Raw genomic sequence first — 23,765 nt, 5'->3', positions numbered from 1 at the left:
TGCTATTCCCATGACAGGTGCCACTGAAATATTTCCTTCAAGTGGTTCCTGTACTGTTTCTGTTTTTTCAATTGGAATGACGATGCCAAAAATATTTTGAACTTTTACTGACTTTGACTGGATTGTTTCCACTGGGAAAACTTTTAGTTGGGATAATTGTTGCTCTCTCTGTTTTAGAGACATTAATTTATTTTGAGAAATATCTTCGACCTGAATAGGTTCTTTCTGTGGTTTTGTCTGGAATTTTACAGTTTTGAGTTCTTTACCAGCTTTTTCTTCTTCAGAAAGTCTAACTTTGTCAGTTTGGTCCTCTATTGTGACAACTTTGGACTGAACCTCTTCAGCTGTATGTTCTGGGATGTTAGCTAACTTCTGATCCGATTTCTTTTTGGAGATTTTTACAGAACTATCATTTGACTCCTGAACTGCAGCTTGTTTTGATGCAATATTTTTTAAAAGTTTGTCAGGAACAACATGCATTTGTGTTGGATGGGATTGAGTTTCTTCCTCTTTCACCAACAAATGTTTTATATTTGTTGTTTCCATGACAGGTGTCACCGAAACTTTTCTTTCAAGTTGTTCAGTTTCTGCTATTTCAAAAGGAATGAGAAGGCCAACAATGTTTTCAACTTTTACAGTCTTGGACTGGGTGGTTTCCACTGGGAGATCTTTAAGTTTGGACAACTCTTGCTCTCTCTCTTTGAGAGACTTGAGTTTATTTGGAGAAATGTGCTCAACCTGATCAAATTTCCCCTGTAGTTTTGTCTGGACATGGATAACTTTTGCAGTTTGTAGTTCTTTACCAGTTTGGTCTTCTATAGTGGTTGCAACATCAGAAGTTGGTTGTTCTACACTGCCTCTAATTTCACCAGTTTGGTATTCTAAGGGGGGTATAACTTTACCAGTTCGGTCTTCCAAAACAGATATTACATTACCAGTAAGGTCTTCGGTAATGAAAACTGTGGACTGAACTTCTGCCACTCTATGTTCTGGGATCCTGGCTAACTCCTGATCTGGTTTCTTTGTGGAGCTTTTTACAGAACCATCCTTTGACTCCTGAACTGTGGCTTGTTTTGATGCAATATTTTTAATGAGATTGACATGAGCAACATGTGTTTGTGAATTATGGGATTCAGCTTCTTCCTCTTTCATTAACAAATGTTTTTCATTTGCTATTCCCATGATAGGTGCCACTGATATCTTTCCTTCAAGTGGTTCCTGTACTGTATCTGTTTTTTCAATAGGAGTGACCATGCCAAATATATTTTGGTCTTTTACAGACTCGGACTGGATTGTTTCCACTGGGATCACTTTAAGTTGGGATAATTGTTGCTCTCTCTTTTTAGGAGACTTTAATTTATTTTGAGAAATTTCTTCAACCTGAATAGGTTCTTTCTGTGTTTTTTTCTGGACTTTTACAGTTTTTATTTCATTACCAGTTTGGTCTTCTACAGCAAGTCTAACTTTGTCAGTTTGGTCTTCTATTGCGACAACTTTTGACTGAACCTCTTCAGCTGTATGTTTTGGGATGTTGGCTAACTTCTGATCTGGTTTCTTTGTGGAGCTTTTCACAGAACCATCATTTGTCTCCTGAACTGTTTGTTTTGATGCAATATTTTTTACAAGATGGTCGGGAGCAACATGTATTTGTGAAGGATGGGATGGAGTTTCTTCCTCTTTCACCAACAAATGTTTTTTATTTGCAATTTCGATGACAGATGTCACTGAAACTTCTCTTTCAAGTTGTTCAGTTTCCGCATTTTCAATAGGAATGATGAGGCCAAACATGTTCTGAACTTTCACAGTTTTGGACTGGATTGTTTCCACTGGGAGATCTATACGTTTGGAAAACTCTAGCTCTCTCTGTGAAGATTTCAGTTTATTTTGAGAAAAGTTCTCTACCTTATCAGGTTCTTTCTGGGGTTTTATTAGGACTTTGATTTTGGCACTTTTAAGTTCTTCAGTGGTTTTGTTTACTACACCGATTGTTACATCAGAAGGTTGCTGTTCTACACTGGGTTTAAGCTTACCAATTTGGCTTTCTAAGCTTGGTCGGACCTGAGACTTTTGGTCTGAAACCGGTCCAGCATTGTCAGTGTTGATATCTGCAGTAGTTGTAGTTGTATGAGTTAGTTCTACACTGGGTCTAAATTCAGATAGTTGGTTATCTACACTGGGTATAACTGTACTTGTTCTAGTTTCCATCTTGGACAGGACTGTTTCAACTGGGAACTCATTTAGTTTTGACAACTCTTGCTCTCTCTGTTTAAGAGATCTCAGTTTCTTTGGAGAAATGTCTTCAACGTGATCGGGTTCTTCAAGTGGTCTTGTTTGGAGTTTTATAACTTTGGCAGTTTTTAGCTCTACATTAGTTTGGCATTGTACAGTGATTTTGCTAGTTTGGCTGTCAACACTAGCTGAAGCTTCACTAGCTTGGTCTACACTGGGTTTAGCTACAGGAGTTATCTCTTCACTGGGTATTCGTTCAGATTGCTGGTCTTCTACATTTGTTCTAATTTGACCAGTATTAGTTTCTCTCTTAGCCTGTATGTTCTCAACCTCATCTGTTTTTTTCTGTGTTTTTGTCTTGACTTTGATAACTTTGAAAGATTTTCGATGTATACCAGTGGGCATAAGATTGGATGTTTGGTCTTCTTGGCTGGATCTGGTTTCTGTATTTTCATTGGGAGTGATGACGACAAATATGTTTTGAACATTCATGGTCTTGGCCTGGATTTTTTCCACTGGGAACTCTTTCGGTTTTGACAACTCTCGCTCTCCCTGTTTTACAGACGTGAGTTTCTCAGGATATCGCTCTTCAACCTGATCAGGTCCTTTATGTGGATTTTTCTTGACTTTCAAAACTTTGGTAATTTTTAGTTCTTCACCAATTTCGTACTCAACATTTAGTCTGTCATCAGATGTTTGATGCTCTAAACTGCTTCTTCTGGCTTTTTGGCTTTCTGCCCCTTGTCTGACATGAGAAGTTTGGTCTACAGCCAGTCTGACATTGCAAGTATGGTCATCTGTACTGCTTGTACTTTTACTAGTTTGGCCTACACTGGGTCTAAATTCAGGAGTCTGGTCTACACAGGGTTGTATTTCAGATTCATGTCCTACATTGGGTCTAATATGACCCAATGATGTTTTACTTTCCCTCTTGGACAGGATTGTGTCCACTGGGAACTCTTTTTGTTTTGACAATTCTTGTTCTCTCTGTTTTAGAGACTTGAGTTTCTTTGGAGACATTACCTCAACATGTTGAGGAAATTTGATACCTTTGGCTGTTTTAATCAGGTTTTTATCATGTTGCTCTTGTACATTGGTTGTATATGTTTTCTGTTCTGAACTGTGTCTAAATTTTCCAGTTTGGTTTTCTACATTGGTTTTAAATTCAGAAATTTGCGGTTCAGCACTCGGTTTATTCTCACTAATTTGCCCTTCTATACTTGGTTTAGCTTGAGAAATTTGGTCAACTTTGTCAGTTTGGTCATCTACACTAGTTTTAGTTGTACTAGTTGCGTCTACACAGAGTCTAACTTCAAGAGTTTGGTCTACACTGGGTCTTACTTCAGATGGTTGGTCTACATTAGATATAAGCTGACCAGTTATAGTTTCTTGCTTGGAATGAGTTCTTTCCACATTTATTGTTTCTTCCAACCCATGTGCTGTCTGTTTTAGAGACCTGAGTCTATTTGGAGTGATGTCCTCAACCTGATCACTTTCTTTCTGTTCTTTTGTCTTGACTTTGGTCGTTTTAAGTTCTTTACCAGGTGTGTCTACTGTGGTAAGTCTATCTGCATCAGTTTGGTCTTCTACAGTTGCCACTTTGAACCTTATCTCTTCAACTATATTTTCTGGGATGTATGCAAACTCCTGCTCTGATTTCTCTGAAGACCTCAACGTTTTTAAAGGAACACCAGTTGACTCCTGAGTCTCCTCTTGTCTTGATAAAATAGTTTTGACTAGATGATCCACAGCACCGTACCTTTTTTGAAAGCCTATTTTTGTCTGTTCTTGTTCGCTCATAGTGTCTTTAGTTTTAGCTTGCAAATTAGTTTTCTTTGTAAGTAAGCTGTAAAAACAAAAATCATCGTTGCAATCCCCAACACCATTGTTAAAATATTGTTTGGCTGGATCTTCTTTTTGAGATCTTTCTTGAGGGATGACCTCAGCCCTTGAATCCACTACTGCAGCCTCATGACTTTTGCTTGATCTCTGACCTTTCATTGTTTGGGTTTTATCTTTCAGTGGAATAAAGGCCTCCTGAATGCTGTCTGGGATGGTTTCTTCAGGTCGAGAATCAATTTGCTTTGCTTCCTCTCCACCTTTCTGAACTTCTTTTACTACATGGACAACCTTTCTCTTACTCCTAACGTTAACTCCATTGTCACCTTCAACAGATGTTTGTGATGAAGATGAAATGTCCACCTGTGGTAATGTTATCTCAGTAATGTGCTGCTCCTCATAAGACAAATTGACATGTTCTTCCACCAGATCCTCATTTTCTCGCATCTCCTCCTCTGTAGAGGCTTCATCTGTCACATAAAAAACCTCCTGGATCTTCTGAGCTTTCCTCTGGTTTTCCGTCTTGGTTTCTTGGAGTTTAAGATTCAAGAGAAAGCACCATGGTCCGGTACCAAGAGATTAGAACAAAACGACAAATATGAACATAAGGTTAATAGAAACAAGACAGAATAAGAGAAGAGGGTGGAGGGAAGACAGCCTCCTACTGGTGTGTTCTACTGTGATGTACCTCTTCCAGCTTCTTCTCTTGGTTTCTGCACAAGCTCCTGAACAGCTTTCACTGGGATATTCTCGGCTTCTGCTTCTTTAAAGAATAATCATGTTTAATACAGTGAATAGGTAAAATATGAAGAGCTTCTCAAGTCCACATGCATACACAGTAGACCATCATCAAAACATAGACATAAATAATAATCCCAAAATAAAGGAGTTCAAATTGGAACAGAGCAGATGGTACCTGAATACTGAAAAAGGGAAATGGTGGGTGAAGTGTGGGGATGCAGATAAGAACGGCATGGGATATTCTTTGTACCTCTAGAAGACGCTTCTGTTGCAAATATTTTCTTCCTTTCTTCTGCGTTTGAAGTCAATGGTTTAGTTCCAACTGTTCCTTTGAACATTTGAGCCTCTGCCTGCAGTAAGATCTGAAGAGAGACTTCATCACCCTGGCCTTCAAATCCAGTGGACTCCACAAAATCTTCTTCCATTTTTGATTTCCCTATTGTGGTGAATGCTGCCTCATCTTCTCGAACCATTTGTGCCTTGACATCTCCAAGCTCTGTCCCGGTGGCCTTGGGCTGGGTATCTGCCACCAACTCTTGTGTTATTAGGGTCTTCTTCACAGTTCCTCCAGCAGTTCTAGTCTTCATTGAGGATGTCATTGCGGATGTGTCTACAAGATGTGCCTCAACATTAACCTCTGCTGACCTTGTCCTCGTACTTATTAATGCATCCAATAACTCGCCCTTCTTTATATATTCCTCTGATGGACCTCGTTCCACCACAGTCCTCCCTTGCGTTCCAGATACTCTAGTAACTGCATCTCTGACTACGATCTGCTCCATTACTGTCTTGCCAACAGATTTTTGTTGAGCTGTAACCTTTTCCAACTGAATATTTTCATCCTCAATGTTAATTAGTTCCTGCCTTATTTTACCATGTTCTTCTGCAGTATCTACTCTAATGTCTACCCTCTGAGGAGGATTGGGTCTAATTTTGGTCTCTGTTGGGATACGAAAGCATTCCTTTTGTGTTTCCTGGTGTACATCTCGTTCAGTAGGAAAAGGTTTAGGAACCTGCTCTAAATTTCCCATTAATGTGATGTCTTTCCTCTCATCTATGATGGCTTTAGTGATCAATTCAACCTGCCTGACAAAAACACCTTCATCAAGCAGATATTTGTCTGAAATTTGTTTATCTCTCACAGTGACAGCTTGTTTCTTTCCTTCACATTTATCCATGACAGCTTCTGATTTGGTGTTTATTTGACGTTTAATTAACCTTGTGTCTCTAATCTTTGATAAATCAGAGGAAGTCTCATCTCTGGAGATAGCCATTTGACCAGGTTCACTCAGCTTTTGGAGTCTATCTAAAATGTTAATCTGTGTTAAAGTTATGTCAGTAATGTGCTGCTGCTTCTCATAAGAAACATGGGCATGTTCTTCCACCCGCTCCTCATGTTCTCGCAGATCCACTGACAAAGAGGTTTCCTGTGTCCCCTGGATCTTCTGAGCTTCTGTCTGAGTTTCTATCTTCAAAAGACTGCTGGTTTCTTGGAGGTTAAGATTAAAGAGAAGGCACCATGGGTCGGTACCAAGAGATTAGAACAAAACAAGACAAATTTGGAGTTAATGACAAAACACATTGGAGTGAAACTCTGGACAACAATCGTCTCATTATGGAGGAATTTGACCATGCAACCTTTTAAGATGGTTAGTACCTTTCTTATGTAGAGGGGCTTTTTGCTTATTCTCGAGCAAAGGCAAAATCTTTACAGTCTTCTTATCTTCTGGTTCTTTAAAGAATTTACAGTTTTTACCCCAAGGTGCATGGTAAAAAAAAACATAAAATACTATATTATTTGACTAGCAAAATAATTTACAGCCCATTTATCGAATGCTATTTAAAAAAACATTCAATCCACAGACTCAAGCATATTGGACAACTGCCCATGTTGGACATATAAAGATGCTAACAAAGACTGATAAGAGGTGAGTTGTGACTCAGATGTACCTTTTGGAGTGGCCCCCTTTACTTCTCTTTGAGGCTTTGACTGAGGAATCTCCTCAGCCTCTTTAACCAGGATCTTATGAGGAGTGGCAGTTGGTTTTTCTGCAGTCCTGTATGACTCTTTGTCCCTTCCAGGAACCTTCTGCTTCTCTGCCTTCTGAATTTCACCAACCTTCTCAGGTAGCCCCACTTCAGAAATCACTGCCTTCTCAGGTTCCTCTGGTCTCCACTCTGTAACTTTCTTTTCCAGTGTTTTTTCTGTAGTTTTTGCAGGTGTTTTTTCAACTGCTATCTTCGGCCGCCTCTCTGGGGAATCCTGTATCTTCTCATCTACAATAACCAGAGCTTCTCGCGACACCTTCTGGGGTTCAGGTGCTCTGTCAGCCACCTCTATATGTTTTGGTTCAGGCTTCTCCACTTTAAGAGGGTAAATACAGAACACACAAAAACATAAAAAATGACTACCAAGATCGGAAAGAGATAGAAACAGACATCATGACACTGTGCAAGGCCGAAGTTCTTGAACCAGTGGATGTTTGCAAATTTTTTTTTAATTTCATAAGAGGTTCTCCTTCTGGAGGAGCAATGGCTCTTGTTTGCTAGGTGCCTAAAGAGCCACTGGGGTTTTATTTTCCTCCACAGGAACTTTGAAAATGAATAGTTCATTACGTGTAAGTCTACACTCTAGCGAGTGCCTAAAAGGTGGGCCAGCCCTCTGAATCATTTCACCATATACACCAAACAGTAGACAAGTTAGGCAGTATGAACGACATCTCACACATTCAAGAATAAGAAAATAAGAATAAGACAGATAATGTAGGTTTAGAATGACTAGGCCTTGATGGTATGGTACCTTTATCAGCCACAGGTTTCTTCTGAAGTACATCTCTGTCCACCGTTTGAGGGATGGAAGTTGGTGGTTCAGGACTAACAACCTTCTTCTTTGTTGGTGCTTCTGGTATTTTAAAAGAACATGCATGATTCAGATATGTGTAGTAGAAGGAGAAGACGAGCAAAAGTAGAATCAAAGGTACCCAAAGATAAACTAATCTTTGCAGTAATCTTTCAGATCAAATTAAACCTAAAATAAGCATTTGACCTAAAATGAACTTAACTCAAAACTTAATATTTAATTCAGTTAAACATTTGTCAAGATTTAACAATGTTGGTGGCTTAGTCTTAAGATTCAGTGTGTAAGAATAAGAAATTAAATGAAGGGTTAAGAAATTAGGAAAGGCTTGAGCCATATGTAGATAGCAGAGCCTGTATACCTGTCTTCAGGGTCTCCTTTGGAGCCACTTCATTTGTGGGCTCTGGTTTTGAATGCTCCGGTTTGGCTGTTTTGTCAGTATGAGTCTGTTTAATGGCTGGTTTGGGCTTGGGTACTGGTTCCCTCACTGGCTCCTGAACTTCTTCTGGCTTAGAAAACCCTGTTCGCGGTTTAGCTGCTGGATCGGGTCTTTGATCCTTGATTTCTGGCCTGATAACTGCTGGCTTCACCTCTTTCGGCTCTGGTTTTGCAGCCTTAGCTTTCTGGATTTCTTCAGGGACTTGAAGCAAGAAACACATCAAAGAAGATGTGTGTAGAGACAGTTTAAGACACATCGCAGACAGAAGCCATAAAAACAAGAATATCAACAACATTGTACCAACATAAAGCCATAAATTTCAAATTTCAAGGTGCTAAGTGTACACAAATTATAATGCAAATACCTGATGGTTGAGTCACTTGCTTCCTCATAGGAGCCGTGAATTCTGGCTCAGGTTCTGTCTTTTGAGCAAGTTTAGCTAGAGGTTTCTCTTTTGGCTTCATTTCAGGTTCTGCCATAGGTTTAAGCCTCGCCTCAGGCTCAGCTTTAGTTTCTTCTTTAGATTTAAGCTTGGCCTTAGGTTCATGTTTGGATTCTTCTTTAGGTTTAAGCTTTGCCTCAGGCCTAGTTTCCTCTTTAGGTTGAAGCTTTTCCTCAGGTTCGGGTTGAATTATAGGCTTGGCTTGAGGTCCTTTCGAAGTAGGTTTGGCCTCAGTTTCTGTTCTAGCTTGAGGCTTGGCTTGAGGTTCTGCTGGAAACTGAAGCCTGGGTTCATCTTTAAGTAACACAAACAGCACCATTAGCTAAAACATTATCCATAGGTTTAGCTAAATCATCCAAGAAATGCTCAAGATGAAGGCTTTATAAAATCTTGAGAGTAACAGCACAGACAGTTTTCAAGAGTATATTCAAAGAGTGACACATGTATGCACATTCAACAATAACATCTGAACTCACATATTATCCACATTTGGCAGCAGTAGGACGTTCATAACAAATGCTGTTCAAAGTGAGAAGACACAAGCAAGACGCTAGTGAAAATAAGGGTTAGATGATTCAATGAGGAAAGGTACCTTTCTTTGGCACCTCATTTGGCTTCCCTGCAGGGGGGGGGGGAGCAGGCACAGCCTTCTTCAAATCTGGTGCTTCTTTTTTTTTTAAGACAAATCACATCAGCACGGAGATATTTCACACAAACGGATATATTCACACCAGGTCAAGTAAAGGAGAAGGACAAAGTGAATTAAACAACACAATGTGCCAAAAGGAAAGAAAAACAAGTTTGGGAAAATAATAAAATAATATTATAAATTAAAGATCAAAGAATGGTGTGGTTAGCGCCTCTACCTTTGGGAGAAGGACTCTGTTTCTTTTCTGGAAGTGAAACTGCCAAAATGTTCTCCTCTACTGGCTTTTTGGCTACAAGTACTTACAAAAACAAGTAGAGATCAGTTAATATACTGTAATAACATCAACTAAAATACTGACAGAGAGATGAATGGTATTCACCTCTCAAAGACATTTGAATGGTGAATAAGAGAAATAAACATGACTGTAGCGTCTTTATGTAAGGGGTGGATGACTAGTGACCACCACAGGGTTCTGGAGGTACCTTTGGATGGGGAAGGCTCCTTCGCAGCTGCAGCTGGTTCCTCCTCTGGCTTCTTCGCAACTTTCGGAACATAAAGACACTGACTGCATTAGCCGGGCACTCTAGTGCACAGATTTGCCTCATGCATTTGCACATACAGGAAGACTCAACGCATAAAGTCAAATAGACTAGAGAAGCTAGCGGGACTGATGGTCATGATTGAAACATTGAGAATAAGTAGTTAATGATGGACACACAAAGAGGAAGATATGGAGCGTTTCTAAAAAGAGCATTGACACAACACAAGACGGCGGTGTTAGGAAAGCACCAAATGGTCAAACAGCAAATTACAGGGAAGGTTATAGATTGTGGTGGGAGACTGTTTGCCAATACAAAGCAGCAAGCAGTACTTTGTTCACCTTTTTCCGGAACCTTCTCTCTCATTCCTACTTGCTTGGTGTCCACCGTTTCCTGAACCGCAAGCCTGGAAACTGGTGGGGTAACAGACACACATTCAGAAACTGACAATACATTACCCAACATAAACCAGAAGCAACTAAAGAAGACAAATGAACATATATCAAGAGAGCCATGGTGTGGGGTCAAGGAACGGCTCAAAGACACGTTTAAACAAGACAGGTCTAGGTTTTATTTGTGTTTTTTTGGGCTACTGTCTCTTCTGTCTGGCTTTCATATTCAACTGAAGGAGTTAGAATCACACCAAACAGACAATGTGACAAAAGGAGCATGGAGAATGCAAATTCTACCACATTTAAGAGTGTGGTAATTAGCAGTATCAAGTTGGATAGCATGACAGAGTGATTTGGTGTTTAAACAAGCCCAGAACAGAAGATCAGAGGATTCAGTGAAGAGGTTAGTCGACATGAAGAAAGAGTCAACATTCATCAAAATACTGAACGCATACATAATAATACGTAATACCTGCGACTGGACAGGTGCTACTAAAGAGTAGACAGGTGATTTTATTGATGAGACAGGTAAACTTACAGAGTATACAGTTAATGGGTTAGGTTAAGTGGTGTGATGATTTTTAAAAGCAGATTTGGACAACAATCTTGATTGAGGTAGATATTGAGACTAGACCTTCAAAACAAATAACTAAAATTAATGCTAAAGGTCGCTTAAATATTTGTAACTAATTGACCCCTTGGATATGTGATTGTAAAGGTTTGAGTCTCCAAGTCTGAGTGATAATGGATATTATGAACATGAAGAGACAAGGTACCTCTCTGCTCCATCTCTGCCTCCTCATAGTGATAGGAAAGCTCTGCAGAGACTAAGAAAGACAAATCATATTGATTGATTTAATATTGTATTATCTATTAATATAATATGTATTAGTATGTATTGTGATAGATCAATAGTTAAACATCTAAACTGAGCGACTGAACTGGGCGTCTGTGGAAAATCTTAGCAAAAGTAAGCTGTTCCACAGTCTGCCACAACCAGGTTAGATAATTTAGTGACAGAGTTATCGGAATATTTGAAAACATCTACCTCTCTGTTCCATCTTCTCTTCATAATGATATAACTCAGAAGATTCTTTAAGACAGAAAGATAAGTTGACTTTGTTATTTAAATAACAGACTAGACCTAGACAACAAATGTTGTTTGAGTCAACCAGTTTAGAATAAAAAATCGATTGGGATGAGATTCTGCTGTTGGAAAACAAAGTGAATTTAACCACAATCATTCCCTAAATGACAAACTCTGCCCCCTGCCTGTCTTACCTTGAATAGCAACTGATGTCGGTTGTTCAGGCCTCTGTACTGAGGAGTCAGGCATATCTACAGGATAGCCAACAATACTTGTGTTAGATATTTTACCTTTAAATTACTAATCTTTGCACTAATAAGGAAAAATATTGTGCTTTTTATTGATGAGTTATGAACAAAACCATTGTCAATTGTGTAAGTACCTCACGTTAAAGGAAAATCCTGGATTTGTTAACCTGGAGTCTATTTTCCGATCATTTTGAGTATAACGGACTATTTTGGAGATTGGTCAAGTATTAAGCGAGAACGCTGCAGCCGTAATCTGCAGAACCCAAATCCTTTGGGGCAATATTGCCTGTAAATGTAAGACCTTTGCAAGTGCTTGTTTTTGCCACTGACAGGCTCAGAGAATATTAGATTTGACCGACATGATCTGAAAATAGGCTCCAGGTTGAAAAATCCAGAACTGTCCCTATAACTCCCCATTAAAGTGTGGAGGGTTTTGTTAAGAAATACTCACCGATGGGAACTCTTGCTAATTCAATTTCTGTAAAAAGGAGAAGATTATATATGGTGTTAGTTGTTGGAACAACACTGAACAGAGATACAAAGGGCCTGACAGGGTAACTGTACCTTTGCCCGATAAATAAAGCTCAGCTGTGCTTTTAGCCTCTCCTCGGGGCTCCAACCTCACAATCACTGAGTAAACTCCTAGATGGGATCAACATTTCAACATCTTAAAAACAGGAAAGAATCCAGAGAAGAGGTGCTGCTGGGAGATGGCGGCGTGTTACACACCTTGGTCTTCGATGGCAACATTCCTGATAACCATGAAATGTCTTCTGCCTTCGCTTGTGAAGTTGTACTTGGGACTTTCCTTGAGTTCCCAGGTGTCTTTGTACCACGACACGATCGCATTATCAAATGAGACTTCACACTCAAAGGTGGCCGCCTGCCGTTCGTTGACCTCAATGTTGTGGATACGTTTGGTGAAATGAATTTGTTCAGCTAGAATAGATAAACATGTGAATGATAAGTGTTTCAGAAGAACATTTATGAAGGGGTTGAAAGCAGGGGTGAGGTCTTGTTGAGAACACTGGATGAGTGGTTAGAATTGAATGTGGATGCTGTGACTGCACCATTATCAAGAGTTGCGATGAATGCAATTAAAAAAAGGTCTGAAGACAAAAGAAATACGAGCGGATCTTCAAGATGACTTAAAAGAAGGTTAAGATAAATGAGTCCAGGAATTAAAAGAAAAAAAAAATCCTCCATCTTCACTGTTAGAGTTGATGTTTGTGTGAGAGGTTGAAGAGTTTGATAAAAGGGGGGAAAATCAATTACTTATAGAAGAGTTTAGGTTATGTTTCAGTGTACAAACCTTCCACCCACAGTTCAGCTGTTGACTCAAGGTTTTGGTATCTACAGGAGTATCGTCCCTGGTCTTCTGGCTTCAGCTCTTCAATCACAAGCTTCTGAATCTTGTGCTTCACCTCAGAGGTGAACCTGCCCTTCACATCTATCTGCTTTCCATTCTTTAACCACTCAGTTTTCCCGTTAGGGACAGACAACTGACATGTCAAAGTACAGGACTGGCCTTCCTTACCTGATACGTCCTGCAGGTGCTTCTCAATCTCCACCTCTGCAAAACACAAACAAGAAGTCTGTTACTTGTCACTAGAAGACTACCTGTATTGCTGCCAATCTAGCGCTGAGTACAAAATGAATAAGACCTCATCATTCATGTTTCCATCTCTTTGAATGTGTTGATGAAAGGAAGTATTCTCTTACCCATAACAGTGAGCTTGGCGCTGGAGATATGTGGACCACACACCACCCGGTAGTTGCCTTGGTCTCTGGCCTGGCAGTCCTTGATCTTCAAAAGGTGGCGGTTACCACTGATGCTGATGCCATACTTTTCACTGTTGTCCAGTTTCTGGGTGCCCTTGTACCAAGACAGGGTGATCTCAGGGTAGTTGATGGTGACCTGGCACTCAAACAGAGCCTCCTTGTTGATGAAGGTAGACTGGTCACAAATGTCTTTCACCACCGTCACGGGCTGCAGGGTAGAACAAATACCAGGGAGAGTCAAGAGATAGTTATGTTACTGTTGTTATGTTATAACTGGGCCGTTAGAGCTGTGTTACTATTGATATGTTATAACCTGAGTTAGTTGGAGCTGTGCTGCAGTTATGTGACTATTGTTGCGAAATAAGTGGACAGTTATTTAGAGCTGTGTGACTTCTTTATGTTTTGACTAGAATGTTAGTTAGAGAAGTGTAACTATTGCTATATTATGAGTGGACTGTATGGAATATGTCCAGGAGGGAGAAGATCAACCACCTCGGTGCGTTCCATCCTCTTCTGCAGGTCAGCCACCAGCTTAGCCATGTCCTCGTCAGAGTCTCTGTCCCCTCGCTCAATTTCCTGATGCAAACAAACACAGCCATGCCATGTTGAAGTATATGTACAACCAGTACCCCAGAACATCTGTGCTGTCCATCGATTCAGACCAGCTGGTTCAACTTGCATATCCATACTGTATATGTAATAAAGTATGTAAATACATTATGCATAATACTTATTCTTACCGGTCTTCCACTTTCCTCAGCCTTCTCCTTCTTGAGCTGCTCAATGGCTTGGAGCAGTCCCCTGTAGTCGGTGATGCCATACATACGTGCGTACTTCTCATACTCTTTAGGGTCTACATTCCTCAACAGCTCAACAATATCGATGTCCTTCTCCTCCTGTGGGCTCTTCTGCTTTGAGGGAGTCCTAGAGAACATTAACAAAGGTGTTTTAAATAAAGATTTCCTAGAAAAGTGAGACATTGAGAAAGGTTAGGACAAAGATTCATACTGGGGCACTAATGGCTCAGGAAGCTCAGCTGGAGGGTTGCCGATTCGGTTCTAGAGAGCTAACCACTTATCAAACAACATGTGACATCCCAAAGAGACTATAAACTTACTTCTTCAGTTTGGCTCTTAGGTCTCCTTCTAATCCTGTTGTCTCCTTCTTCTCCTCCACGTGCATGTCTGTACTGCATTCAATCTCTCCGTGTTTGCTGGATGCCACACATCTGTACTGGCCAGAGTCAGACTTGGTCACTTCTCTTATCTCCAGCTTGGCCTCCTGCCCTTTGTGTTCCACAGAGATACGACCACCAGGGGTGATCTGCCTCCACTTCCCCTTCATCCATTTCACATTGGGAATGGGATCACCTCCAACCTTGGCGATAAAGGTAGCAGTGCCCTCTGCAAAAAGAGAACAGATGTTTAAATCGGGGAAAGGTAAAAAGATTTTTAATTGGTCCTGAGGTATATTTGTATGGACTTGTATTATAAGAACACTCTCAAAGGGCTTAACAGGCCTGACTTGAAGACCAATCAAACCCAAACCCCTCATAGGGAGTTTACTATAGCTATATATGCTTACTCTCAGAGACATTGATGGATTTTGGCTCCTCGATGAAGAACAAGCTGTCCAGTTTCTTAGCTTGAGATGCAGTAGGCACCTCTGTGGGAGCAGGCTTTGCACCTGTTCCATCTGCAACACACAAAGGTCATACGTTCACAACATGTTTAAAGTCATCAAATTCAAAATGTGAAGTTCACACAACCTAAACACAACATATCGAGTCACACAACCAAAACACCTGTGTGCATCATGGATTCTAACCTTTCAAAGTAACTTTAGCCTTGCAGAATTCACTGCCAGCATCGTTGCTGGCCTTGCAGAGGTAGTCCCCAGCGTGGGCCTTGGACACCTTGCTGATCTCCAGGCTGGCAGTCCCGTCCGCAAAACTGACTTCAGCCTCAACAGAGGAGATGAGCTCCTTCCTGTCCTTCATCCACTGGATAATCAGAGGAGTGGACCCACGGATGTGGCAGGTAAGGCTCATCTTGTCGCCCTCAACCACCGTCACCGCTTTAAGAGGGACATCGAATACAGGTGGCTTCTTGGCCTCTGTATTAGAGAAGACCAATTTGGCAGTTGTAAAATAACTATAGATCATATTTTCATAAATTTGTCTCATTTTATTCCCAAGAATAGGGAACAGATAACGTGTGACACAGTCGACATACCAGCTACATCAAGTGAGACGCCACAGCTGGCCTTGCCCGCCTCGTTGGACGCCTGGCAGGAGTACTTCCCGCTGTCGGACACCTGGCTGTTCTTGATGCATAGCACGGCTGCGTTGCTCTTAAAACTGATATCATATTTGTCAGAGCTATGGATCTCCATGTCCCCCTTGTACCAGCTCACAGCCATTGGCTGAGAACCGGCTACACGGCCCTCGATCTTCACCAGCTTGCCCTCCGTGTCCTCAATGCTTTCAGAGGGCTTTTTAGTGAATGTCGGAGGGTTTTTGCGCTCTGAAAATGATGATAAACAGGTGATTATGATATTTATTTTGAACTGCTACTCCACTAAGTGGGTATTTGGATCCTCACACAAAGAGCACCCCACAAGGCAGAAACAAAGCAACATCATGGCCAGCCAACAAGTGAGGGTCCAAGCACCCAGAAGACATGAATGTGTCCCTGGTCAAATACCTTTCACCGTGATATCTGTGCTGCAAGAGTCCTTCCCCATGTCATTAATGGCATGGCAGAAGTATTTCCCAGTGTCCCCTTTATCTGCCTTTAGAATGGTCAGATGAGAGATGTTCTCCACGCAGGTCATCCTATAGTTGCCGCCGGATCGGATGTCTTTGTGGTCCTTCGACCATGTGACCTTGATGGGGGCGGAGCCTGTCATGTGACACTCCAGCTCAACACTTTCACCAACAGTCACTTCCTGTGGTGACAGCTTTGTTTCAAAGATGGGTGCGTATCTTGGTTCTGCAGGGTCCGCATGAGGAGGAACAGGAAAGAGCAACGACAAATGGTAAACAGCCAGAACAGTGAGCTGGGAATAATAAAGACTGATGTGTGCTTTATGACCACCAAGAGTTTCTGTTAAGACACAGGGACAGACCTTGCAGGGTGAGCTTGGCTCTACAGGAAGCGCTACCGACGCTGTTGGTGGCGACGCAACTGTACTCTCCAGAGTGCCTCATTTCCCCAGGTCTTATCTCCAACACAGCTGTATTGTCGTCGTACGACATGGAGACCTCGTCTCCCTCCAGAGGCTCTCCGTCCCTCAGCCAGGAAACCTCGACGGGCGAGGAGCCAGCAACACGACACTCAAACCTGACTACCTTGCCCTCAGTCTGCTGCAGACTGGTGATCTTCTTAGGAAAGGATGGTGGTGTCTTAGCCTCTGTAATCAAAGCACACCAGGGTTTTTTAGGAGAACAGCTGAGGCTGAACACAATGGACATGCTTTAGAAATTGTTTTCAATTTAAATCCAACGTTTGACTGAAATATAATATCAGTTTTAAACAGCGGTAAACAAAGGTGGCGAGATTAAGCTTGCACGCAAAAAGATGTTCACCTTGGACACTTAGTCTGCATGTAGAGGAGGTGGAGCCTATACAGTTCTCTGCCTTGCAGGTGTATTCCCCGACATCAGATTTTCCAGCTTTGCTAAGCTTCAGGCAGGCCACACCTTTAGAGTACTCCAATTTACAGGTTGGGCTGGACCTCACTTTGCCATCAGCCTTGAACCAGGACACTTTGATTTCAGGGGTTCCTGCCAGCTGGCACTTCAAACACACTGCATCTCCTGTAGTCACCTCCATATGCTCCAAGGCCTCAACGAAATAGGGGGGTTCTACAGAATCAGACACACAAGGTAAAAAGAGCCATATAAAAAGCAGGCTAGCTTGACTCAAGCAAACAGGGAATGAAGCAAAACTGCACAATTCATTAAGATGGAACAGAACATATGAAAACACACAACTTAATAACCTTGATTTAACTAGGCCTGAACAGAGGGGTGGACTGACCTAGAATAGTCACTGATGCCTCGCAGGTGTCCGTTCCAGCATCATTGGAAACTTGACATGAGAACTTCCCAGCAGCCTCTTTCTCCTCAGTGCTCAAACACTCCAGGATACAGGAGCTCTCTGTGGTGGTGATGTTGTATTTATAAGAGGCAAATATCTGCTGGCCATCTTTATACCAGTTCACTGTGATCATGGGGCTCCCGGTGTACGTGCACTCTAGCATCAGAGCTTTTCCCTTCTCTACCGTCATGTCCTTCAGCTTCTTTGAAAAGTAGGCTGGTTCTGAATGACATAATCAAACGCAGAGTTAGTTTGGAAACGTGGGTTGCATTTCAATGGCAGCTTATGTTTATTGTTGTCCGTTGTTTAATGGGAACACATAACACCCTTTAAAAAGAATAGTTTCAAGGTTAAATTAAGAGTAAAACAAGACAAACCTTTGACAGTCAGATTAACAGGACAACTCTCCTTTCCTGCATCGTTTATGATCTGGCACGTATATTCACCAGCATAAGACTTATTGACATTGTAAAGCTCCAAGCGGGCCTGGTTATCCTTTAGGGACATCTCACAGTCTCCTCCAGTCATCATCTCCTTGGTTCCTCTGAACCACTTCAGTTTCAGTGGGGCACTGCCCTTCACAATGGCTGAGAAGGTCACACTAGTGCCTGGCATAGCCTCAGCAGGTTGTGGCTGCACCACAAAGGTTGGTGGCTCTAGATACGAACAGAAATCACACTTTAAAATGATGGAAGACTTCCACAAACCAGTCTCAAAATCTCACAAAACAAGTTCTGTTCACCACATATCCATGCAGCAAAAGACATGCATGTCTATATTTACTAACCTTTCACAGTGAAAGACGCGGTGGTTTTAGCTGATCCAGCCTTGTTGACAGCTGCGCATTTATACACTCCAGAATCAGACAACTTAAGAGTGGGAACCTTCAGTGTGCAGTTGTTGTCACTGAATGCAATCTCATAGTTAGGACCTTTCTGTATCTCCTCTCCGTCGTGGTACCAGGAGATTACGAACGGCGGGGAGCCTGACACTTTGCATTCAATGTCTCCTGAATTCCCAACAACTGCATTACAATCCTTTAATGTCCTCAAGAATGAGGGAGGAATTATCTTATCTGTAGAGGAAGGAAAGCAGTAGTGAAGCATGCATCCAAATAATAAAACATTCATGTATCCTAAAACAGCAGGAAGAAAGGGACCACCAACCTAGAACAGTGAGGTTTATTTTGCTCAGGTCTTTGCCAACCTCATTCTCGACCTCAAATGTATATTCTCCAGTGTCATGCCTCTCAGCAGAAAGGACTTTGAGGCTGGAGATCATCTTGGAGAAGGAGATTTTGTATTTCCTTCCAGAGGCCAACTCTACACCATCCTTGAACCACTTAGGAACGAGCTGTGGCGTTCCACACACTTTGACCTCTAAGGCGGCAATTTCACCTGCAGTAACACTCAGTGCATCAGGCTTATCCACTATCTTAGCGGGCTCTGAAATTCACAAGAGAAGAGCAGAAAGATTGTTAATGAAACCTGGAAGAAAAGAAGATCAAAGAACTGCAAGAGAAAAAGATAATTAGATAGTTACAAACCTAGAATAGTCAAGTTAGCAAAACATTCCACATTGCCAGCATCATTTGTCAGTTGGCAGGTGTATTTTCCTGCAGTGGTGGCATCAGCCTTAAAGACTCTAAGTGTGACCTGGTTGTTTTCAAAGGTGATTTTCCTGTTGTCACCATCCCTGAGAATGTGATCCTTGTCCTGAACCCAGGACACAGTAATGGGTTCAGAGCCTTTAACTGTGGCAACAAGGGTCACCTCCTCTCCAAATATAGCTGTCATGTTTGACAGTCTCTTCACAAACGACGGCGGCTCTGAAGAGAGGAAAAACGCAGAGATGGAAAGTCAGCAGGGTGACAAAGTAATCCGCAAATCCAATATTTATGATTTTGATTTGACACCATCGCATTTCTACTGACCTCTGAGTTTAACTGACGTCTGGCAGGTTTCACTTCCTACACTGTTCGACACTTTGCAATCGTATTCGCCAGCATCAGAAGGCTCAAGTCCAATGATATGCAGAGTGGCTGAACTGCCCTCGCTCAGCATCTTACACTTCCTGCTCTCCATGAGAGGCTTACTGTCTTTGAGCCAGGTGATCTGAAAGGGCGCTGTACCGCTGATCTCACAGTACAGACTCACATCTTTGGCCTTCAGCCCCTCGAATGGCTGAAGTACTTTGATGAAAGAGGGTGGGTCTACAAAAACATCAAACAGCTGTTAAGAGGCATTCAGGACAAGATAGCCAGACTGAAATTCTTGACCGATGTCTCCCAAATTAATCTCTCCTATCTGAATGATGCACTGGAGTCCAAACTGGACAGCCAATGCATCAGACAGTCAGAGCAACAGCAGAAGACATCATATCATAGAGTGTATTCTGACTGAGTCGTCAGTGTCTGACCTTTAACAGTAACGGAGGTGCTGCAGCTCACACTGCCAGCATCATTCTGAGCTTCGCAGGTGTAAACTCCATCGTCATGGAAGCTGGTGGTGAGCAGTTCTAGGACTGCTACTGAGTCAACAAAGGACCTCCTTATGTTGCTCCCATCTGTGACCTGACTGTCATTTTTGTACCAGGTCATTTTCAGAGGAGCCGTGCCACTGATCTTGCACTCCAGATGGAGTGGCTCACCCTTTTTCACAAACTTTGTGCCAGGGAGTTTCAGCACAATCTCGGGTGGTTCTGGAAGAGCCAAAATTGAGACAGGTTAGCTGCTGGACATATAAACGCTGTTAAACAGACATGGAAATTAGTTTGACAACTAATGAAACAAACAAGGTAAGTCGAAAAGCTATTAGTAAGTTACTGCAGAAAGATGACTGCAGGACATACAGATGTAATGTTCTGCATATAGCATACAGCGTTATAGGACATGAGAACAAATATTCAGCGGACTGCATAACAGATAGAACACTTAAAAGCGTGATAAGTGTTGACGGAAGGCAGTGCATGGAGAGAGGGTAAGATACTCAGTGATGATAAGCCAAGTTAGAGCTGAAAAATGAGGGCAAGCCAACCTTTGACTGTTAAGTCTGCACTGCAGCGGGTAGAACCAGCATCATTGCTGACTTGACAAGAGTAGACTCCACTGTGGGCCAGGGATACAGAGTAAAGATCTAAGAAGCAGGACTGTCCTTCCAGTCCTGTAAAACATGTGGGCCCAGTCATGAGCTCTGTGTCCTCCTTCAACCATTTCACGGTGAAGGGAGCACTGCCTGTGAATGTGCCTTTGAAGCGCACATTGCCATTGGGCAAGGCAGCCTTAGACTCAGGCAGCAGAACAAAGCTGGGGGGTTCTGAAGAGATCAAGATGAATAGGGTTAAAGAGGTACTCACCTAAGCACACCACAACATGGATGCATGGGGTTCCATGACTTAATGTCCTCTAACCTTTCACTCTGAGGGTGCCATTGCTGTCACAGCTTCCAGCTTTGTTGGTCAGTTTGCAAGAGTAGGAGCCTGCATCAGACTTCTCTAGCTGTTCAATCTCTATTGAAACAGAGTGGTCCTGCTGGATTATCTTGTGTTTGACTCCACTGGAGATTTTGCTTCCATCTTTCTGCCACTCCACAGAGATGGGAAGAGATCCAGACACTTTGCATGAGATTTGCACAAAGGAGCCCAAAATCTCCTGGAATTCTGACAGTGGTTTGATGAAGCTTGGTGGGATTACTTGCTCTGTTACCAGAATAACAATGCCAACAGGGTTAGCAAAGCATTGAACAAATATGTACTTATTATAAACACATTTTTAGAGATGATAGTATTTTATTTGTGTTTGCACCAACCTAAAACGATCAATTTAACGTTACAGCTGCAGCTACTGATGTGGTTGGCCACTTCAAAGATATATTCTCCCCCATCTGCACTCTGGGCTGACTGTATCAACAGTCTACTGACATTGTTTTCGAAGCTCAGTTTATGTTGTCTAATTGACTGCAGCTCTTTGCCATTTTTCATCCATTTGACTTTGAGCTGAGGGGAACCAGTTACTTTACAGTCCAGACTGACTGGGTCTCCAACTGTCACCTTAATCACCTCAGGCTTCTCTGGGATCTGTGGGGGTTCTACAAGGCATACAAAAACATCAGCATCCGTCTAACTTCTGACAAAAGTTGTATAACATTTATGAATGGGTTGTTGTATATGCAAACCAATACCTTGTACTGTTAGGATGGAGAAGCACCTGTCCTGCCCAGCCTCATTGGCCACCTGGCAGGTGTATTTTCCACTGTGACTAGCCTCACAGGCAGCTATCCTGAGCATGGCAACATTTTTCTCAAATGTCCTCTCTATCTTAGGATCTTCCAAGATCCAACTCTCATCTTTTTGCCATTGTACAGAAAGGGTTGGGGAGCCCTTAACGGCACATTGAAACTCTGCCATTGTGCCCAAGACGGTGATGACGTTCTCAAACTTCTGGCTAAAGCTTGGTGGCTCTATCATTTAACAAGAGAGATTCACAATCGTGGTCAGAAAGGAACTCAAATCTGTATCACATTTCAAATGATGTCCTTGAAAACCCTGAAAATACCAACCGTTGATGCTAAGTGTAGTTTTACAGGTCGAGCTTCCGACCTCGTTAGAGACAGTGCACTGGTACTCCCCTACATCTATAGTGTCACACTTCTGCACCTCCAGGGTCAGAGTACCGGTGACCTGGGATATTGCGTATTTCCCACTGCTCTTTATCTCCTTTGTGTTTTTGAACCAAGTTATCTCAAATGGAGCTGTTCCTGCAACCCCACACACAAAGCAGGCGATGGATCCCTTCACTACGTCAGCCGGAGAAAGTTCTCGCACAAACGTTGGAGGTTCTGAGACAAGAGATACAAGATTTATTCAACACTTGTTTGAGTTGAAAAGATGTTTGCTTAGGTACAAACCTTCCGACCAAACTGACCTTTGACGTGGAGTTCCATACTGCAGCTCTCGCTGCCGGCCTCATTCCGGGCCTCGCAGTAGAATTGCCCGCTGTCTCTGACCTCAGCCCCACTGAGCTCCAGGGTGGCGACAGAGTTTATAAAGGACGTCTTGTATCTATCGCTGGGAACGATCTCTGAGCTGCCTCTGAACCAGTTAATGTCTATCTCTGGAGTTCCGGTCACCTGACATTCAAATACTTTATTTTGACCAGGACGAACAACAGACAGGCGTTCAGGGCTTCGAATGAATATTGGGGGCTCTATGGGCATAATGAAACAAAGAGGGTAAATATCGGTGGGGAAAACACTGGATGTAAAATTGATATTGACTCGATGAGAAAATTTGTAACCTTTGACATAGAGTGTTGCCTGGCATGAAGTGGAGCCGACATCATTCTTGATCTCACAGCTATAGTCTCCAGAGTCTGAGGTCTTTGCAAAGAAGATCTCCAGCAAGGTGGAGGCATTGTCTTTGATCACATAGCAGCCAGAGCTTGATAAAATCTCCTTTTTGTCTTTGAACCATTTAATGGTCATAGGTGGAGTGCCGGAGATCAGGATATTAAACTTGACCTTTGACCCAGGTAAAACAGACGTGGATGCTGGCCTTTCCAGAACACATGGTGGTTCTGTTGGTGGATTAAATATGACATTTTACTTCAAACATTCAAACTCTGCTTATGTAAGTTAATTAGTTAGTAAGAATACTGGTAACATGAAATGTGTTCTAACCTTTGACTAAAAGGATGCCAGAGCACTGGTCCGATCCAGCTTTGTTTCTAGCTATGCAGGTATAGCTGCCACCGTCTTTACTGTCAAGACGAGAGATTTCCAAGAAAGCCACATTTTCAAAGAATGTGCATTTGTGTTTTTCATCAGTCTGGATCTCTTTCTCATCTTTGTACCACTGAAGAGTGATCGGCAGCGAGCCTGACACAAGACACTCTAGGTGGGCAAATGATCCTTTGATACTCTCCATCTGCTTAAATTTTCTTGTGAAAGATGGTGGAAGTATTTGATCTGGCATTAAAAGAAACATAGTGAGAATATATAATTGCATATGGCTACAATCAGTACTAAGGCTGAATCTGAATTCATTGCTCATTGCAAAATCTTAGCCCTACCCCTCACTGTTGCGCATTCACGCGCCGTGGAGCCGTGTCCGAAACACATTCAAAGGTAGGGTAAGGGGGAGGGCAAACATCCCCTAAAAATTTAGATTTTTGATGGGCACACTTAAAGAAACTGAGAACGCTCCAGTTGTGACATGCTCCCACAATACCTTGTGAGAAAACGGTGGAGGAGCTGCCGGGTTCATGTCGTATGATATCCATATGTTCCTTGTTCTAGGGACTCCAGCTTGAAGATAGGCTTTAATCCCCTCCCAAGTTATGCAATAATTTGTTTTAAAAATGCTTAATAGCCTGGAGAATGGTGGATCAATGTGATTTCTTTGTGGTTTCTTTATATAAACC

General features: G+C 42.1%; 1 protein-coding gene across 1 annotated transcript in view; it reads right to left on the bottom strand.

The window, feature by feature from the left end:
- The window catches only part of LOC130405687 (titin-like), a 172,367-nt gene that overhangs the window by 86,772 nt on the left and 61,830 nt on the right, over nt 1-23,765 (bottom strand). Inside the window, exons 55-95 of the mRNA XM_056610858.1 lie at nt 23,023-23,310; nt 22,641-22,919; nt 22,269-22,550; nt 21,904-22,182; nt 21,526-21,804; nt 21,154-21,432; nt 20,756-21,043; nt 20,383-20,661; nt 19,766-20,047; nt 19,281-19,559; nt 18,894-19,175; nt 18,514-18,792; nt 18,135-18,422; nt 17,725-18,003; nt 17,288-17,569; nt 16,834-17,112; nt 16,374-16,658; nt 15,950-16,237; nt 15,479-15,769; nt 15,072-15,359; nt 14,829-14,939; nt 14,362-14,647; nt 13,985-14,168; nt 13,737-13,820; nt 13,185-13,452; nt 12,775-13,035; nt 12,192-12,401; nt 12,027-12,104; nt 11,914-11,940; nt 11,409-11,465; nt 11,176-11,220; nt 10,904-10,954; nt 10,077-10,148; nt 9,679-9,738; nt 9,414-9,494; nt 9,140-9,214; nt 8,470-8,841; nt 8,028-8,306; nt 7,610-7,711; nt 6,760-7,173; nt 4,757-4,831 (exon numbers count right to left, since the gene is read on the bottom strand). Of these exons, the coding sequence (XP_056466833.1) occupies nt 4,757-4,831; nt 6,760-7,173; nt 7,610-7,711; nt 8,028-8,306; nt 8,470-8,841; nt 9,140-9,214; nt 9,414-9,494; nt 9,679-9,738; nt 10,077-10,148; nt 10,904-10,954; nt 11,176-11,220; nt 11,409-11,465; nt 11,914-11,940; nt 12,027-12,104; nt 12,192-12,401; nt 12,775-13,035; nt 13,185-13,452; nt 13,737-13,820; nt 13,985-14,168; nt 14,362-14,647; nt 14,829-14,939; nt 15,072-15,359; nt 15,479-15,769; nt 15,950-16,237; nt 16,374-16,658; nt 16,834-17,112; nt 17,288-17,569; nt 17,725-18,003; nt 18,135-18,422; nt 18,514-18,792; nt 18,894-19,175; nt 19,281-19,559; nt 19,766-20,047; nt 20,383-20,661; nt 20,756-21,043; nt 21,154-21,432; nt 21,526-21,804; nt 21,904-22,182; nt 22,269-22,550; nt 22,641-22,919; nt 23,023-23,310 (8,847 nt within the window). The remainder of the gene's footprint in view (nt 1-4,756; nt 4,832-6,759; nt 7,174-7,609; nt 7,712-8,027; nt 8,307-8,469; nt 8,842-9,139; nt 9,215-9,413; nt 9,495-9,678; nt 9,739-10,076; nt 10,149-10,903; nt 10,955-11,175; nt 11,221-11,408; nt 11,466-11,913; nt 11,941-12,026; nt 12,105-12,191; nt 12,402-12,774; nt 13,036-13,184; nt 13,453-13,736; nt 13,821-13,984; nt 14,169-14,361; nt 14,648-14,828; nt 14,940-15,071; nt 15,360-15,478; nt 15,770-15,949; nt 16,238-16,373; nt 16,659-16,833; nt 17,113-17,287; nt 17,570-17,724; nt 18,004-18,134; nt 18,423-18,513; nt 18,793-18,893; nt 19,176-19,280; nt 19,560-19,765; nt 20,048-20,382; nt 20,662-20,755; nt 21,044-21,153; nt 21,433-21,525; nt 21,805-21,903; nt 22,183-22,268; nt 22,551-22,640; nt 22,920-23,022; nt 23,311-23,765) is intronic.

This window comes from Gadus chalcogrammus, chromosome 16, assembly GCF_026213295.1.
Source record: "Gadus chalcogrammus isolate NIFS_2021 chromosome 16, NIFS_Gcha_1.0, whole genome shotgun sequence".
NCBI lineage: Eukaryota > Metazoa > Chordata > Actinopteri > Gadiformes > Gadidae > Gadus > Gadus chalcogrammus.
This window is presented reverse-complemented; position numbering and strand designations above follow the sequence as displayed.